The 18281-nt window shown below is 39.9% G+C and overlaps 1 protein-coding gene across 1 annotated transcript in view; it reads right to left on the reverse strand.

Annotated features, from left to right (window-relative positions):
* The window catches only part of GRM1 (glutamate metabotropic receptor 1), a 99585-nt gene extending 95166 nt beyond the window's left edge, over positions 1-4419 (reverse strand). The window contains exons 1-2 of the mRNA XM_058668956.1: positions 4416-4419; positions 3504-3645 (exon numbers count right to left, since the gene is read on the reverse strand). Coding sequence (XP_058524939.1) covers positions 3504-3645; positions 4416-4419 — 146 coding nt within the window. The remainder of the gene's footprint in view (positions 1-3503; positions 3646-4415) is intronic.
* Between the last annotated feature and the right edge of the window lie 13862 nt (positions 4420-18281).

The raw sequence follows: 18281 nt of genomic DNA on the forward strand, positions 1-18281 counted from the left end.
GGAGAAGACACACACTATTCTGCCTTCTGGTGTTGCAGATGAGGGAGAAGAAAAGCTGTTAAACACAATCACAAACTTTCTGAAGTGAAAGAATTGATAAGAGGGAGTTCTTGGTTATTCTGGGATGGAGGTGTGTAGATGGAAGGGAGAGCTAGAGATGGATCCCTGAAGAAACTGATGCTGAAGCTGAGACTTAAAGGTAGGGGTGCTATTACTACTCGGGTAGAGAAGAGGACAGATGCCATGGAAGATTCCTTTCGGGCCTGGCACAGTAGCCTAGTGGCTAAAGTCCTAACTTAAATGCATCGGGATCTCATATGGGCACTGGTTCTAATCCCGGCAGCTCCACTTCCCATCCAGCTCCCTGCCTTTGGCCTGGCAAAGCAATCAAGGATGACCCAAAGCCTCGGACCCTGCACCTGCACAGGAGACCCAGAAGAAGTTCCTGGCTCCTAGCTTCAGACCAGCTCAGCTCCAGCCTCCGTAGCCACTTGGGGAGTGAATCAGAAGGAAGATCTCTCTGTCTCTCCTCCTCTCTGTATATCTGCCTTTTCAATAAAAATAAATAAATCTTAAAAAAGAAGAAGATTCCCTTCAGGTTAACATAACGATACAGTTTGGTGTATTTTAGGATTTTATTAGTAGTATGAGATGAAAGTATACATATAAACCTAAGGATCTATTATCCTGGGGACTGGGGAAAGTCCGCAAATGTCACAAGCCTTCTTATTACTCAATAAAGGCAGGCAGCTGCCCTCCCACATGGCAAGCGATCTCAGTGTGGTTCTGGCGTGTTCTTTGCGCACCATTATTGAAGATGACAGCTTGTCAAGTTATCAAGAAAAAAGAGCATTCAATATTTTTTTGCAGTTTCATTCTACTTAGAAAGTCTCAACTTGATTAAGTAATTACATTAAAATTATTTACATTTATGTTTTAACAATTTCGTAGTAATTTTCAGATCTGGGCAATAGTTCAAATTTTGCTTAAAAGAGGTGCAAAATGAAACCAGTTAGACTTTCAAGAAATTCTGCTTATTAATAAATAATAAAATCGAAATGACTTAGGTGAAGAAAGGAATTGCTTTTTGACATAAAGGTTAGGCTTGAAGTGTGTTTTCCCCCAAGGCTTACTGCTATGTGAGATTTATTTACAGTTTGTACACAAAACCGTCTCACAGCTTTAAGAAAATGTATGAAATAAGTTTTCGATGAGATCTATTTACATTTCTGCTTTGTTTTAATTTAACTTATTGTGTGGCAGCAATAGCATTAGGGAAAGGCAGATTAAAGTGTGACCTCCTTGCCATGAGCCCACAGAAGTCACATCATGAGAATGAAGCTCTGTTTGTAAATATAGCTGAATCTGAGCTCTTGTATTCTATCAGGTTAAAGGCCAAAATTCCCTTAGCCACTGATCAAAGCCTTTCATTGTTACTAAGCATAACTTACCTCCCAGAAGTTACAGCTCATCTTAAATTCAAGGAGGACCAGAATATGAAATACAAATTATTCAAGCCAGTAGACTTAGAGAATATCTTCTAAAGAGTTAGCTGTAAAATTTGCATGAGGCCTAAAACCTATCAGAGATAAGGGGTTAGGATGTCTTGCACAAAAGAACTGCTGGCACACAACTGCAAAGTTGCTCCTTGTTTTTCCTGGCTAGACTTTATTTTATGTATTCCTTGTCAATTGCATTGGAAGAGAATTTCAAGGATTTTGCTTTTTGGCTGTACTGGGATTTGGAGTGAGAATACTGTTTTGGTGAGTTGTCCCTGTATTTGAAATAGAATGCCAGTAGCTCATCACATTCTTGGCCTAGGATGCTTCTTAGAAGACACTGTTGAAGTTGACGTAGACTAGTTTTGACCTGAAATGACCTTCAGGCGCCTTGTCACTTCCTCAAGGGCCTGGAGTAGATCTTGCTGTGCTGGGTGATAACCCAGCCTCAGATGGTGCTGGCCTCTGCGGGACACATTCACAGCCTCTAGCAGCTTCTGCTACCCCATCTGTTTCCCGAGTATGCATTTCTTTTCCTAACTGGGCTTCTGGAAATAAAACTGTGCATTGCGGAAGAACTGGATCATAGTCAGAAAGCTTTATGTCTTTATTCTTTCTCACAATATATAAGAGTTCTTGTTACCTCTCCCCACTAAATATTTTTATAAATCGATTTCTCAAAAGACTATTCTCTTCTTACCAAATTATTCTCTATAAAATTTCACATTCTAACTCCTACCTAATAAATTCTACATTCAACCACAGGAAAATACTACTTCTACTTCTAACAATTATAACTTTACAGGAATTATATTCATGTTATATGTGCATTATATCAGCTAAAAATAATCAGCAAATTGGTAGTAAAATGTAGTTATACAATCTATTAATTTTTAAGTGTCCAAAATCATTTCAGATGAATTTATTCTCATTCAATTAAATTACGAAACAGTCACCAAAGTGATTTTCTTTAGAATTATGAGTTCCAATAATCGAGTGTATCCAATAATAAACTGTAATTCTTCTGAAATATCCCAGAGATTATCATATAAATCAGGAGATATTATTTTGGGAAATTTGAGGGAAGCAGTGCAACTTTTCCAATAATAATTTAGACTGGCTTTATTCATTTAGCCATCACCAGATGAACAGCTGTACTTATTGAGCAAGAAACGAGATGACCCATACAAGGTTTTCAATTTACTGACTGCAGTTTTCCACACCAGGTCTCTCAAGCTGAAAGTTTCCTAGCATGGCTGACCAGGGCTCATATAAATGGTACAAGGAGAAGAGACAGCCATGGAAAGAGAGGGCAGTCCACCTCCCTCAAGAACCTCATTTAGTAGCCCATGCATGAGGTGAAATTGTCATTGACAGAGGAAACAACCAAGGAAAAAATTTAAAGGAATAGTATAGAGGGTCGCCTAGCATTAGGAAGAGTAACTACCATTAAAACGCCAGGGTGGAACATGTCATGGAGAATTGAATTAAGGACAAGGAATTGAAATGTCAACGAAGGTGTCACAGGATGTGGTAAAGAACTTGCATTTTTTTAAAACATGTTGGTTACTCAATTCTATGTCAATTAATTCCATAACATTGTAAATTGTTGCTGATGGTATGCTCGAGCTTTTAATTGATGGGGATGATACTTCAGACCAGAGATGGTCTCTCCAACAAGCCGTTGAATTTGGACAATAAGATGCTGGAATCTATGCTTGATATATGCATGCAATGAAAGAATCTCAACTGATCTTGAACTGTGGTAATGCAACAAGGTGGAGGGATCCACCATGGGGGGATAATGTGTCACATAAAGCAATGTAATTAATAATAATAATTTAAAAGGGACAAGGACTAGTGTGGGGAGCGGGGTGCTGAAGCTGATCTCCAAAACAGCAAAGCTGGAATAGGAGGGGCCGTCGCCCCCCTTTGTCTCTTGGACCCACGGGTAGAAGTGATTGGTGGAGAACGATATAAAAGTAGCCGGTAAAAGCTAGGCACGGACGACAGGGGACGACAGACACGTCAGACGAACGCAGACGAATGGACGACAGGGGAGGACAGACGAACGGACGACTAAGACGCTGGACAACAGACGGATGGAAGAGGCCAGGTGGAAGGAAGGGTGCCGGAGAGAGGGTGGCTGGAAAAGAGGGATACAGACAGAAGCAGTAAAAGCAGTACGGAAAGACGAGGACAAGAACGGAGAAATGCAACAGAAAGTATGGGAAGAAATATGGGAAGAAGGGTGGCGGAAAGAGGGCTGGAGAAGCGGGGAGCTAAAGCTTAGACCAATGGGGACGGGACAGCAGAGAGAAGGATTTAAACGCAGCTGCTTTTGGCAGTGAGGGGTCGGGCTGTAGTTCCGGCTTTTCCCGGACCCTCCAGAGTGTGCCTTGTCGTTTTAGTGTTACCGCTGCTGAGCGGCCGCCACAGAATAGTCTTGCCTCAGTGGTGGGGAAAAATGACCATAAATGCTACTTTCATCTTGCCTAACAGACATTTTCTTTTCTTCTTCTGATTGATTCATTTTTACTTAAAAGGCATATTTTGCAGAGAGAAGGAGCAACAGAGAGAAATCTTCCACCCACTGTTTCACGCAAAAATGGCTACAACAACTGGAATGGAGCCCATGCAAAGCCTAAAGCCAGGAGCTTCCTTCAGGTCTCTCACATGAGTGGATCATGAGCCAAAATGAACCTGCTTGTCCTAATACAGTAGTCTGTTCAGAACCCGATTAGTAACGGAGCTTCAGGAAAGTCCCCGAGTGGTCTCAGAAGCCACTTGGACAATTTGCGAGCTGAGATCTGAGCTAGAGCAAAGTCGAGTCAAGAGAGGAGGTTCTAGAAGAGTGCTTTAGGCAGCCTTGGAAAGACCCTAAGATAAAAGCAAGCCACTGAGTCAGAACATTACCCATTGCCTCGGAATCCTTGGTGTAAAATACTCTCATCTGCCAGAAGAGATCATGTTTCAACATATAATTTCATGTTTTTCAGTATACTATGTATTTTATTTCCTCTAGGAACTCTTAAATTTTTGAAAAGTTTCCACAGCTTTTAAAGTCAGTCAGAAAATGAAGATGACGTTTCTACAATGATGATCTCCTTTGGTAACCTCAAGTGATGAATCTCTTCTAAGATCAGAGCTAAAGAAATAGTCTGGCCTCAGTAGTAGGAAAAAATTGCCCCAGACAAATGTTTGTTCATCATCAGGCCGTCGGTAAACACACACACCTGAACTCCCTAATTTAGAGCTTGTTTAGCAAGCTTTTCTGTCCTAAAGAGCTCAAACACTTCTCACTGTTGAAATGTCTCTTGAACTTACCTCAAGTGCATTCCAGAAAGAATTTAATGTCACATTCTGTGGGAACTGGGTCACATACTGTTGATGTTAAGGCTGAAATTCTGCAACATTTAAAGCTGATTTGTGGGATCAAAATTGACCTTATCTAATAAGATTTATCTGCTCCTTAAAACGCCCAATTTTTAGTAGTCTCTGGTCTAACAAAGTCCTGTGATTGAGAAGGGGGTTCTTACAGACAGTGGACTCCAGGCAAGAACTATGCACAATAACATGGAAAACAATAGCTCTTTGGTAAGAATAGTAGTTATTCTGACCTCAGTTGATTTAATGTCATTTTTTTCTTCTCCATTTTTTAAAAATATTATTGTTAGGATTTTATGATGCAGTTTCATAGGCTCTCAGATCTCTCTGACACTCCTCCACAAAATTCTTCCCTCCCTTGACACAATGACATCCCCTATTTTCCCTACATTATTACAATAGTATAGTTCTTCATAAACAGCCATATGTCCATCATTGCAGACATGGACAATGGCAGAGTCCAGCATTCTATTGTCAAGATATATTTAAAGTTTCATTGGAAGTCCATCTTTGATCTGAAAGTAGAGATACATATGGCATTATATCCTCACATGTTCATATGACAGTCTCCATTACACAGTTACTATACATCCCCTTAAATGAAAAGCCACAAAACATAATCAACAAGGGAAAAAAAAGGAAATTAACACCATGAAACTAAGTAACATGCTACTGAATGATTAATGTGTTGCTGAAGGAATGAAAATCAAGAAACTTCTTGAAGAAAATGATGCTACTGTGTGATCTATGAGGCACTGTAGAATTTAATACAAGAAAAAAAACCTGTTTTGATAGATGGATTTTGCTTTTTGACCCAGTCAGCTAATCTATAATGTTCAATTGATGAATTTAAGTCATTTACATTTGGCTTAAAATGAACCGCTGGTAATATGGTCCTGTCATTTAAGCAATGGGTGGTTCATTGTTCGATGAGGTTATTTTATCTCCTGTTGTTATTTTACTGGGATTCCTCCTATTTGCCTTTGGTTTTCATGGGTGTAATTCTCTTTCTCTGTTAAAAGAACGTTTTTAAGTACCATTTGCAGGGTAGGTCTGGAAGAGGCATATTCTTTTAACTTTTCTTTATTGTGTGGACGAATTTTATTTCATTTTTCGAAGACCAAGGAATGCTTTGCTGGGAAGGTTATTCTGGACTGACAATCTTTTTCTCTTAAAATCTGGTATATGTCATTCCATTCTCTTCTGGCCTGTGGAGTTTCCTGTGACAGATCATCTGTGAATCTGATTAATATTCCTCTATATGTCAATTGATATTTTTTCACATGCATATTTAAGGATCTGTTCCTTATGATCAACTGTTATCATGTGTTGTGTTGAAGATCAATTTTGGTCAACCCTGTTGGGAGTTCTATGTCCTTCCTTTCGATGATCTACTTATCCAGTGGCCACAATGGCCGGAGCTGACCCAATCTGAAGCCACATGCGCATGCAGAGTCCCAGGGCTTTGGGCCATCCTTGACTGCTTTCCCAGGCCACAAGCAGGGAAATGGATGGGAAGTGGGGCTGCCAGAATTAGAACCGGAGCCCATATGGGATCCCGGCGCATTCAAGGTGAGGACCTTAGCCACTAGGCCACCTCGCCAGGCCTCAATTCTGAGATTCTTTCTTTTGCCTCATTGATTCTATTATGGAGACTTTAAGGGTGAGTAAGAATTCATAGGAACAAAAGTAATGAGTGAGAGGTTCAGAGATTGAAAGTGGAGAATAACTAAATGACCAAGCACTAGTGGGGAATATATCTTGCAATGGCCTGTGGCGGACCAACTCTTGAGTTGCAGGGTCATTTGGATGGTAAAAATAATATTCCTAGATATCGTAGATATTTCTGGGAGCTTCAGGGAAGAAATAATTATTTCATACTCCTGAGAATGTAACTTTATGGCATATGTAATTTTTAGAAGGAAGGAAAAACTGAAGGGAGAAAGCCGAAGGACTGAGCATAACACGTTTTGGGTTCATCGGGGCTGCAAAGTCATAGGACAGAGAACTGGTGAATTTCCAGTGCAGCCTTCTTATGCTTTGAGATGGTAAACAGGCTGGCAAATTTCTTTCAATTATCTTTCAAATGTGATTTTCTTTTTACAGTGGAACAAGGGGTCAAAGTGCAGCAATTTATGGCTTTTGGAAAGTGAATTCAATGGCTTAGTGACTTCATTAATGAATTCCCTTAACAGTCCAATTTAAAATTATCTTAATCTCAAATTTCTAGATCTTACCATTTCAAACCAAAAAATAACCCTTAGCAGGTTGGGGTTAATAGATATGTGACATTAATTTATCTTAAGTGTCCAAATTCTTCTTGGTTTCATTTTTTTTTAAAGTGGAATTTTAAAAAAATTTTCTAACCTCTTCACAATGTGGTCAATTAACTTGATACATGTATTCCTTTGTATCATTATGGTCTTAGAACTGTATCCACAAATCATATTGCATCTGTTAAACGCTAGTCAAAATTTAAATTAAACATTACTTCAAGATAAAGAATGAAATAGAAACAGGAAAGAAGAATTATCCTTCAAGTGCAAGAAATGGGGAAGGAAAACGAATGATCACAAAGGAGTAAAAACGCAGCCCAGAGAGTTTAGACTCTGTAAAGAAGATTTTTGAAAAATGAAAATATGCATAATAATGGGAAAATAATCTGACAAACCACAGAAGTTGGAGAGTTGAAATTAAGACTCCCACACAAAGCTGGGGGTTTAAGAGTGCTGCAAAATCTGGTAGTTTGAACCTGCAAGTACTGTGCACTAATTGGTGAAAGCTTAAAGCTGTTCTAAAGACTCGAGTAAGAAAAAAACAATGGAAAGAAAATAAGCATAGGTGAATTTGTATAGTCTATATAAGATTACACATGAGCCATAAACTAATAAATTCACCTATTTATTGAAAACAAAATTTAAAGTCAATGCCACTGGAAGTCATTCAAAATCTTGAAAACTTTGGTTTCTTATTGCACTGGGAGACAGGGTAGGTACAGAAAGAGATAATATAAGTCAAACATTAAAAGCATAGTTAGTGGGCTAGATTGTTAAGCTGCCACGTCCAGCTCTGGCATATGGATACCCGTTCCTGTTCCAACTGCTTTACTTCCAATCCAGTGGTGAACTCATGGCCTGGGAAAACAGGCCTGGCTCCTGACCTCTGCGTGGCTCAGCCCTGACAGTTACAGCTATTTGTGGAGTGAATCAACAAATGGAAGGTCTCTCTCTCTCTCTCTCCCTCTCTTTGTCTCCCTCTCTCCACGTGTGTTTGTGTATCTACCTTTTGAATACTTTGAATAAATCAAATCATTAAAAATAAACAAAATAAAGCTAGTTTAGACTGTGCTGTCTAGTTCCATCACTCTCCAAGATAGAAAGAAAAAGAGAGAGAGAGAGAGAGAGAGAGAGAGAGAGAGAGAGAGAGAAAGAAAGAAAGAAAGAAAGAAAGAAAGAAAGAAAGAAAGAAAGAAAGAAAGAGAAAGAAAGAAAGGAAGAAAGAAAGAGAGAAAGAAAGCAAGCTGATTATTAATTATAAATAACATAGCAAGGGGCATTGGGATGCCCACATTCCACATCTACGTACATAGATCCGAGTTCTGACTTTACTCTTGATTGCCACTCTGCTGATGTGCACCCTGGAAGGCAGCAGGTGCTGGCTTGGTCACTTGGATCATTGCCACCTTCCTAAGAGACCCATGTAAAGTTCTAACCCCTGGTTTCTGTCTGAATTACTTTGGCTGCTGTGGGAAATAGGGGAACAAACCAGCAGACAGGACATCTTCCCTGTGGTCTGCCTTTCAAATACATAAATAGTGAAAACCTACTCAGCTTGCAATAATACATAAAAACAAACACACACACACACACACACACACACACAATCACAGTGCTAAACTAGTATCAGATTAAAAGCAGATGCTGAGAAAAGCAAAAATATGATGTGGAATAATTTAAAGTATATGATCATATATCCTAATCTCCATAAAAACAGCTCTAATGTGATAATTTTCAGTTTCTAATGAAACTGGAGAAAAGATGTAACAGAAATGATCAAGCAGGCTAAATTTTGATTTTTAGGAAAAAAAATTACACAATGCTTGGAAGCTACTGACATGAATTTAAAAAATCCCAAATGAGCACTATTTAGAATAAAGATAACATGATATAGATAAAATTAATACAACTATAAAATAGTGTCAAAACTTTATGTTTACAAATTTGAATCATAAGCATATAATGGGTAATGTTTAGGAAGTCTAAACTAGCAAACTACATGAAATGCAAGTTCTTAACTATCATGTGCCCACTTAACTATCATGTGCCCACTTAAAAACATAGGATTCATCAGTTGGTTTTATATGTGTTGGAAGAATCCACCTTTATCTTATTAACATTCTACAGTTCATCCTTTGATGTGTTATACTACATAACACAAAAACCACACAAAAGTTAAACATTTCTGAAAATGTATTCTAATATCATTTAAGAGATAGATGCAAAAAAAGAATCATAAAGCCAAATTCCAGAAAATAAACAAAATGATATATCAAAAACATAATGTAATGCAACAATTAAAAAAATATGTAACTGAGTTTGCTTCACAGTTAACATCCTATTGTGGAGTCATCAGTCTGGACTGATATTTTTAGTTGATTTGCATCAAGCATCACCTCAACCTCCTTTCTCTAAAATTAATCTATTATCTTTTAATTAAGGTGCAATTTGCAGGATAGAAAGCAATCATTTTAAAATGAATACTTCAGTGGCACTCAGAGCATCCATTGTGCAGTGCATTCACCACCTTGCAGTGATTAAAAAAAATATTTTCACCAAATAAACCTCATACCCAGTAACCAGTCATGTATGATTGCCCCATTCCCCTAGGTCTAAGTAATCAAAATTTTCCATAGCTGCAGAAAAGGAAGTTGCTGTAGCACCCTCTCACATTTCACGAGTTCCAGAGTAAGAATCAAAGGAGTGCTGTTCACCTGAGACTGGCTGCTTAAACTTTGCATTTAGACTTTCATATTCTTTGGTATATATATATATATATATATATATATATATATATATATTATTAATACATTGCATTATGTGGCACACTTTCACAGGTTCTGGGAATCCAACCCCTCCCCGTACCCTCCCCCCATGGTGGATTCCTCCACCTTGTTGCTGTATTATATTTCAAATTCAGTCAAGAGTCTTTCATTGCAAGAGTATACCAAGCAGAGTCCAGCATCTTATTGTCCAGGTAAATTCAACAGTTTCTTGGGGAGACCATCTCTGGTCTGAAGGCAGAGCTGGCAGAATATTATTCCGATCAATTTAAAGCCACAACATAACATCAACGACAATTTACAACATTATGGAATTAATTGACATGGTATTGAGTAACCAATATGTTAAAAAAAATGCAATTTTGGATACCCACCCTCTCTTGCAATGACCATCAGGGTCACTCCAGAGCCCTTCCCCCCAAACACACACACACACACACACATTACAATAGATAGGCAGAGAACAACAAGGAAAGCTTAGAACCAGACAGGAAATGGTCAGCATGGACTCACACATACCTTATTAGGTAGGACACAAAGATTAATTACTCCTCACTAGGTTATTGGAGATTTCTCTGCACACCCCTCCTAAAACTGTTCTGCACCTCAATTATTGACATATGCCTTGTTAGAGTTATAACCCAGTTTAGACTATCCTAAAATCCACCAAGTTCAGCAAAATTATGCTTCAACACAATAAACTGCTAAATACTAAAATGAACATAGACATGAGACAGCTGAATAGTACCCTATAGCCATTTTAAGGTGTATAGCAGCCAGTTCTGTGTATAAATTAAATTGAAATGTCAATGAAGTAGTCACAGAATGTGGCTAAGAACTTAGTATCTTTTCTTTGTGTTTTCCATTTAGGATATTGCCAAACTTCCAGCACTACATGGAATGGGACTGAGGAATTTGACTTGCTTGTTTTCAGAAGGAAACATTCCTTTTTAATTTTTTTTAACCACTGATTATGCCATATCTGTGTGGTTTCCATGAAAACCTGTGCTGTGTTTGGAATGTTCCCTTACAGGGCTAGTTTCAGTTTACTACTTTTTAGCATGAAAAAGACTTTAATTTTTTTTCAAAATCTTTCTTTTTCTGTTGAGACAATCATAGTACTTTTCCCACTTTTTTTTCTATTAATGTGAATACATAGATTTATTTTCTCATTTTGAACTGCCATGGTTAGCCAGGGTATATGATACTACTAACATGCTATTAGATTTAAATATCCATGTTTTTTGCGGATTTTTCATCTATGTTCATAAGAATATTGGTCTGGCATCTAAAGTCATTGCACAGTGTATTAAGCCTCAGCTTGTGGTACCAGCATCCATGGAGGCACAGATTTAAGTCCTGGCTGCCCCTCTTCTGATCCAGCTCCCTGATAATGTATCTGGAAAACCGGTGGAAGATGGTCCAGTTACTTGGGCTCCTGCACACACATGGCAGACACAGAAGAAGCTGCTGGCTTCTGGCTTCATTCAGGCCCAGCTCCAGCCATTGTGGCCATTTGAGGAGTGAACCAGTAGATCGAAGATCTCTCCTCTCTCTCTCTCTCTCTCTCTCTTTCTGCACACCTGTCTTTCAAATTAAAAACAAAACAAAACAAAATCTTAAAGAAAATTTGGTCCGTGTTTTTTTTTTTCTTGTGATACTTTTATTAAGTTTTGGCATCATGGCAATTTTGGTTTCATAAAATAAGAACTATAATGTAAAACTTTGCTTTAGATTATTCAGTAAATCCAACTAGGCTGGAAGGTTTCTTTGCTGGGATATTTTAATCAACAGTTAAATCTCTTCAATTTTGTAGCATTTTATCCCAATTTTCTGTTTTGCCTTGGATCAGTTGTGATAATTTGCCTAGGTATATTTTTCTTTTCACCAAGGTTATGTAATTTACTAAGAGTTTCTGAGTGCACTATAACATAGTAAACAACAATACTGATGTGAATAACTAAATAGATGTAGAAAGTAGTGCCATAAAGTGTAAAATTGTTCAAACCTTAGAGCACACAGTCATATAGTCAGAAAATAAAATTGAGAAAAACATCCTTAACTGGTAACAGTTTTCATAAATTCATACAGAAAGACTCATATTAGGATATGAATTTATACTCCTGGCTACACACTCAACAGAATATATATATACACACAGTCGGACATGAAGAAGAATGTTCACAGTTCAGTGTTTTTTAATTAGAAGTAACTCAAATGTTTGTCAAAAGTAAAAGAGAGCTGTCTACCACTGCCATCCTGGTGGGGGCAGCCCAGGTCAGTCTGAAGCCTGAGGCATGGATGTTCGACTCTGCCAGCCATACTGCAGCTTGTATGAGGACCCAGGCTGAGCCAGGCTTAATGGATGGCATTCTAGCTCTGGCCACCACTGCCACATGGTAGGCAAATCCTAAGCTTGTCCCAAGGCCTGAGAAATACCTCCTTCCACAGTACACTGTGGATGGATCTGGGCAGATGCAGGACACTGGCTCCACCCACCACCACACCTTGGTGGGGACAGCCAAAATGAGTCTGAAACTGGAGCACAGGTGTTCGCCTCTCCCAACTGCTGGGAGAACCCGGGCCAGGAGGCCCAGTGCACCAGTGGCTCCACGGGTGAAACCTGCAGGTCACCTGACAATGTGCTCTGGGGTCTTGGGGGTGTGGGGCTTACAGGGAGTCTGAGAGATGGCACAGGTGGGGATCAGCAAGAACCTTAGGATTCAGGTCCAGGTGAGGAATGATTTCTCTGCAACTTCTATGGACAAGGCCATTCTATCACTCTACTTGAAGGGCTACAACATAGAATCCACCAGAGTGTCAGAAAAGGGAACAGGTCCTGTGAAGCTGGGCCATGAAGTCAACAAATACATGAGTGAACCAGGTCTAGGGGCAGAATCTACAGGACGATATGTGGGCTCACACATGTGGAACAGCAATATCCTTTGGTACATGCGAGTACCGTGGCTAGGAACAGGCCTGATTGGGGAGCTAATGAGATACCCTGGCTGGGCTAGAATTCCTCTCAGTGAACACAAGTTCCAGAATCAGTGCATTGTCTTGGGCTAAACATGGTTTCAATCCCCCTTGGCATGGTTGGGGCTTGGGCCTTGGGAGAGCTGGACTTGGCTAAACTCTAGCACCCACTAGTACTTAGGAGAGTCAGAGTGGATGTTGAATGGCGTGGGCTAGGTCTTGGCTCCTGCTGAACCATGTGAAAGCTGTATCTGTGTACAGACCAGGTGTGAATGGGTTATAACACTCAACAATAAGAATCAGAAAAGGTATGGGATAATTGGACAAGAACGCTGTCCCTGCCAGGACCACAGGTGGGCAAAGTCAACATGGGCAAGGACCCACCAGTATGTGCAAGTTCTGCCACTGAGAGGAGACCAGATAGAGAAGTTTGATGAACTCTTGTCAGGTTGCAGTCTCTGCAGCTAAGTGCAAGAACCAAGACAGGGAACAACCCAACCCAGACCAGGTGGCAGTACCTTGCTGGCATATATGTGGGTCAGGAAAAGGGGTAGGCCAGGCTGGGCCTGATCATAACATCCACTGGCAGATCTGAGAACCAGGATGGGGTACAGGAGAGGCTGGGTTAGACTGTATCACCAGCCAGTTCACATTCAAGCCAGGCCTGGTGCCTGACTCTGCAGCTAAAGCACCCTCTGATGGATGCTGAGGATAGATGAGCCATGTCAGTCTGGTGGTGGTGGGTGCCGGATCTGTGAGCCCCAGGGGTGGGGACCGGGAGGACCCTGGGTCTCCTGGCCAGGTCCTGGGGCCTTACTGTGTGGTGGGTGCTGGATCCGTGACTCCCAAAGGTGGGGAACCCAGAGGGGCCTATGTCTCTTGGTCCAGGTAACCAAACCAGCCTGAGTGGTAGGGGCTGGGTTCTTGAGCCCCAGGAGCAGAGAATCGTGGGTCTTGGGCCTCATAGCCCAGGGCCATGAGTGTCAACTAAGAGGTGGTTGCTTGATGCAAGAGCCCCAGTGGAGGGTGGGAGGGTTGGGGTCCGGCATGGCTCAGGTCCATTAGCCCACCTAGAGCCTAGGAGAATTGGTCCTACTCAGTGTAGAGGACGGAGTGCTGGATGACAAACAATAGTGCATATGGGGAACATAGTAGTTCATTAGGGCCCACAGAGGGCAAGTGGTACCATAGCAGAGAATGGAGAACAGAACGTATAGATGACTGCTCCAGCCAAATGATGACAGCAAATATCTGGGTGACTGGAGGTCAGTGACGCCAGCCAATGGACATTGGAGGGGATTCCTCATCCACAGATCAGCAAAGGCAACAGCATTTTGAAACTATTCCATCCACCTGGGCAGAATCTTTGGAACATGTGCCATTGTGACTCTGGGTTAGTATGGGGTGGCCTTTCCCCATTCTTGGGTACTGGGATGGTTGGGAGGCTGGGTATGGCCTATTCCCTTATCTTTCCCCTTCCCCCAGAAATGGGAAGAAGAAATAGAAAGCTTGAAAACAATGATCATTCCCACTTCTACCTAACCATAAACTCTTTCCACCCTGATCGACTATGTAAATATCAGCTAAAATTTTTAAGAGAGAAATTAAAAAGTGATAAAATAGGAATGCTGAAGATATTAAATACTTTTTGAATAAATAAAATGTAAAAGAGAAAAATAAATGCTTTTACAGCAAAATAATTTTACAGAATGATGGGAGTAAGTTAACTATTCTATGTGCAACAACTTGTATGAATCCCATAGACAATGTTAATCAAAAGAACATGGGCACAAAATAAAAACTTTATATAATTTTAATTAAATACCATTCAAAACAAAATAATTTCTAAGTTTAAAAGTTCAATTCTCATCTAAGAAAGAGTTGTGCTAGCAGCTGGACACAGACCTGGGGGCGTATCATCAGGTGCTGGATATATTCAAACCTCTTACCTGGGTAAAGGTTGCATGAGAATTTTCTCTTTGTGAAAATTCACTGAACTGTGCATATTTAACATTCTTTATTTCATGTTCTTTTTTGCATGAGGGTTATACTTAACAATAAGTATGTTTGAAAGTGAAACATAAAGTCACTGCTTTAACATAATGGCAACTTTCCAAGATGTCAGAAGAATTGACTTGCACACCCACATATATCCAAGCACACTAAAACAGAAATAAAATATTGATGGAAACGCTCTTAAGTATAAAATAAATAAAATTACATATAGCAGAAATTTAACTTAACATGTCTATCACTTCTAGCCGAAAGGAATGTTGTTAAATTTCTAAAGCAATGGAATATAAGAAAAAAAAAAAAACCCTAAGTAACCTCATTTCAATATTGAGAAAAATAATTTAAGGCAAACACCCATCTGTAAATCAGCTGGTTAATATGCTTAATTCCATCTAGTACATTAATGCCCCTGGTCATGCCACAAGATCACAGGCTCAGAAAATCAGATGTGAGTCTCTTGGGCAGCCATTATTCTGCCCATTGCAATATGTTCTCTATTGCATAAAGATCACATCAGTCCCACTTGCAAAATACATTCACAGCATCCAAATGCCTTTAAATGTCTCCTCCCATTGCAGTCCCAACTCAAATTTTGTACTTTCATTTAAATGCCTTCAGTTCAATATTCCAAAGTAGCTTCGCTTTAGTCATCTACAAAAGGGGTTAAGCGAAAAAATGTGAACCCTGGGACAAAATTACTTTACGCTTACAATCCTATGAAATTAGAAAGCAAACTGTCTGCTCAAAAACAAGTCAGTGAGGTGGGAATGAGGTACTGCTGAAATAGAAATTTGCACTCAGTCCCCTGTGTGATTGAATAGACTGGACAACCTTCCAACTGCACTGACAACACCTGGTCCAAGTGCATCCATGTTTTTATCTCTAAAGCCTATTTTCTTTTTTTTTAAGGTTTACTTTTATTTTTTTTGGAAAGATGGATATACAGAGAGGTGGAGAGACAGAGAGGAAGATCTTCCATCCAAGGATTCACTCCCCAAGCAGCCGCAGCAGCTGGAACTTAGCCAATCTGAAGCCAGGAGCCAGGAGCTCTTCTGGGTCTCCCACGTGGGTGCAGGGTCCCAAGGCTTTGGGTCCGCGACTGCTTTCCCAGGCCACAAGCAGGGAGCTGCATGGGAAGCAGGGCTGCCGGGATTAGAACCAGCACCCATAAGGGATCCTGGCGCCTTCAAGGCAAGGACTTTAACCACTACGCTATCGCGCTGGGCCCTAAAGCATATTTTCTTAACAGTAAATCTCCTAATTTTAGTATACTCATAATGTTGATTGAGAACTTCTCAGATTATCCATTCCTAACAGTCTTATACTCAATTTATCTGCTTTCTGTCACTCTTACTGCAAATAACCAAAATAAACAAAGATGTCCTTTCAGTAGCTATGCTTGAAAATCACCTTAGGTTTACCTTCATATAGCTGCAAGACACCAGGAGGCTAAGTTCTATCATTATTTGATAACAATCCTCTCTCCTGTACTTTTTAAGAGCATACTTCTCATTTCCCCCTGAGCCATCACTGGCAATACCTTTAACACTTTTATTTCTATCAACTTCCATTCCTTATAACTTAGTATTGTTTGGGTAGCATGCTTTCTCTGCTCTTCATCCCTTTGATATCACAACAATAGTCATTGATAATCATATTTCTATTAACAGTTCTGCATCATTTAGGTCTCCAGCCTCTGACCACTGGCCAATTCCAAGGTCATCCCACATATTTATGTACTTCTAACATCAGTTCATCAGATAGAGCTAACAAAGTCAGTTCTAGTTTCCTATCATTGCTATCACCATCTATCACAAACTTGATGACTTGGAACAAAATAGTTATTATCATACCACTCTGTATGTCAGCAATCCTAAGTTCATTGCACTGTGGCCTGGGAAAGCAGTAGAGAACAGCCCAAAGCCTTGGAACCCTGCACCTACATGGGAGACCCGGAAGAGGGTTCAGGCTCCTGCCTTTGGATCGGCTCAGTTCTGGTCATTGAGGCTGCTTGAGGAGTGAATCAATGGACAAAATATCTTTCTCTCTGTCTCTCCTCCTCTCTGTATATGACTTTTCAATAAAATTAAATAAATCTAAAAAAATAAGCAATCATCCACATCTGTTAAGCAAAATCTTCCCACAAAACCTGTGAAGTATATTCTTTGTTAAATGGTTGGCTTGCCTGTCCACATGAATCAGGCATAAAGGATGACAGTTCATCTCCCTCGTTTACTGTTTACATACACTGCTATAACATTTGATTTCCATTATATTTTTCCCCAGAAGAGTAATAAGTCTTCCATTTAACATTACTTTCAGTTGAGTTTGCATACTGTTTCATAAAATATCATTTAAGAGGCTGCATGGTTTTTCTCCAAACTTTTCTCCAAGGACTCCACATTCCGCTGGGACTTTTCATTACTAGAGTTCTTTTCGTGTCTCTGAAGTGATCAGAGTCAACTGAGCCAGGTTTTACAAACCTTTGAAAACTGGACAGTTGTTCTATTTTTTCCCTGTATGGAAACAAAAAGTCCTTCCAGTTACACATTTGTAACTTAACTAATATTGCGTTTCCCTGCTGACCTCCTCAGAAAATACAAGAAATACATTCTACAGCCAGTATTTGAACCATTGATCCTATTGGCCCAACCTGTTGTCAATCAATGCCACCTTCTCCTCATGTTCTTAAATTGTTTCATAGGGACTCAGCTACTCAAAACCCAACACTGATGATGAGATGATCACTGACAATATTATATTCTATATCTCTCTGTTGTATGTGCTGAGGAGGAAATTATATTGCTCCCTGTGGATTTTCTTGACTGATTCAACAGGTATGTGGAAATGTCTTTACATTAAATTTTTTTAAGATTTATTTATATTTATTGGAAAGTCACATATACACAAAGGAGAAGAGACAAACAGGAATATCTTCCATCCGCTGATTCACTCCCCAAGCGGCTGCAGTGGCCAAAGCTGCACCAATCCGAAGCCAGGAGCCCAAAGACTCTTTCAGTTCTCCTACAAGGGTGCAGGGTCCCAAGGCTTTGCACAATCCCCAATTGTTTTCTCAGGCCACAAGCAGGGAGTTGAATGGGAAGTGGGGTCACTGGGATTAGAGCCGGCACCATATGGGATCCCAACGTGTGCAAGATGAGGACTTTAGCCACTAGGGTACCACGCCAGGCCCTACATTAAAGTTCTAAAGGACTAGGAAGTTGTCTCTTGTACAGGAGAATTTGTTCAATCAAGTATTTGGTAATTATACACACTCAAATCTGAAGTCAGTTAAGATAAACTATTTTCCTAAAAAAACAGAAGGAATCATTTCTTATGAAGATCCT

The sequence above is a fragment of the Ochotona princeps genome, chromosome 1, assembly GCF_030435755.1.
Source record: "Ochotona princeps isolate mOchPri1 chromosome 1, mOchPri1.hap1, whole genome shotgun sequence".
In the NCBI taxonomy this organism is placed as follows: Eukaryota; Metazoa; Chordata; class Mammalia; order Lagomorpha; family Ochotonidae; genus Ochotona; species Ochotona princeps.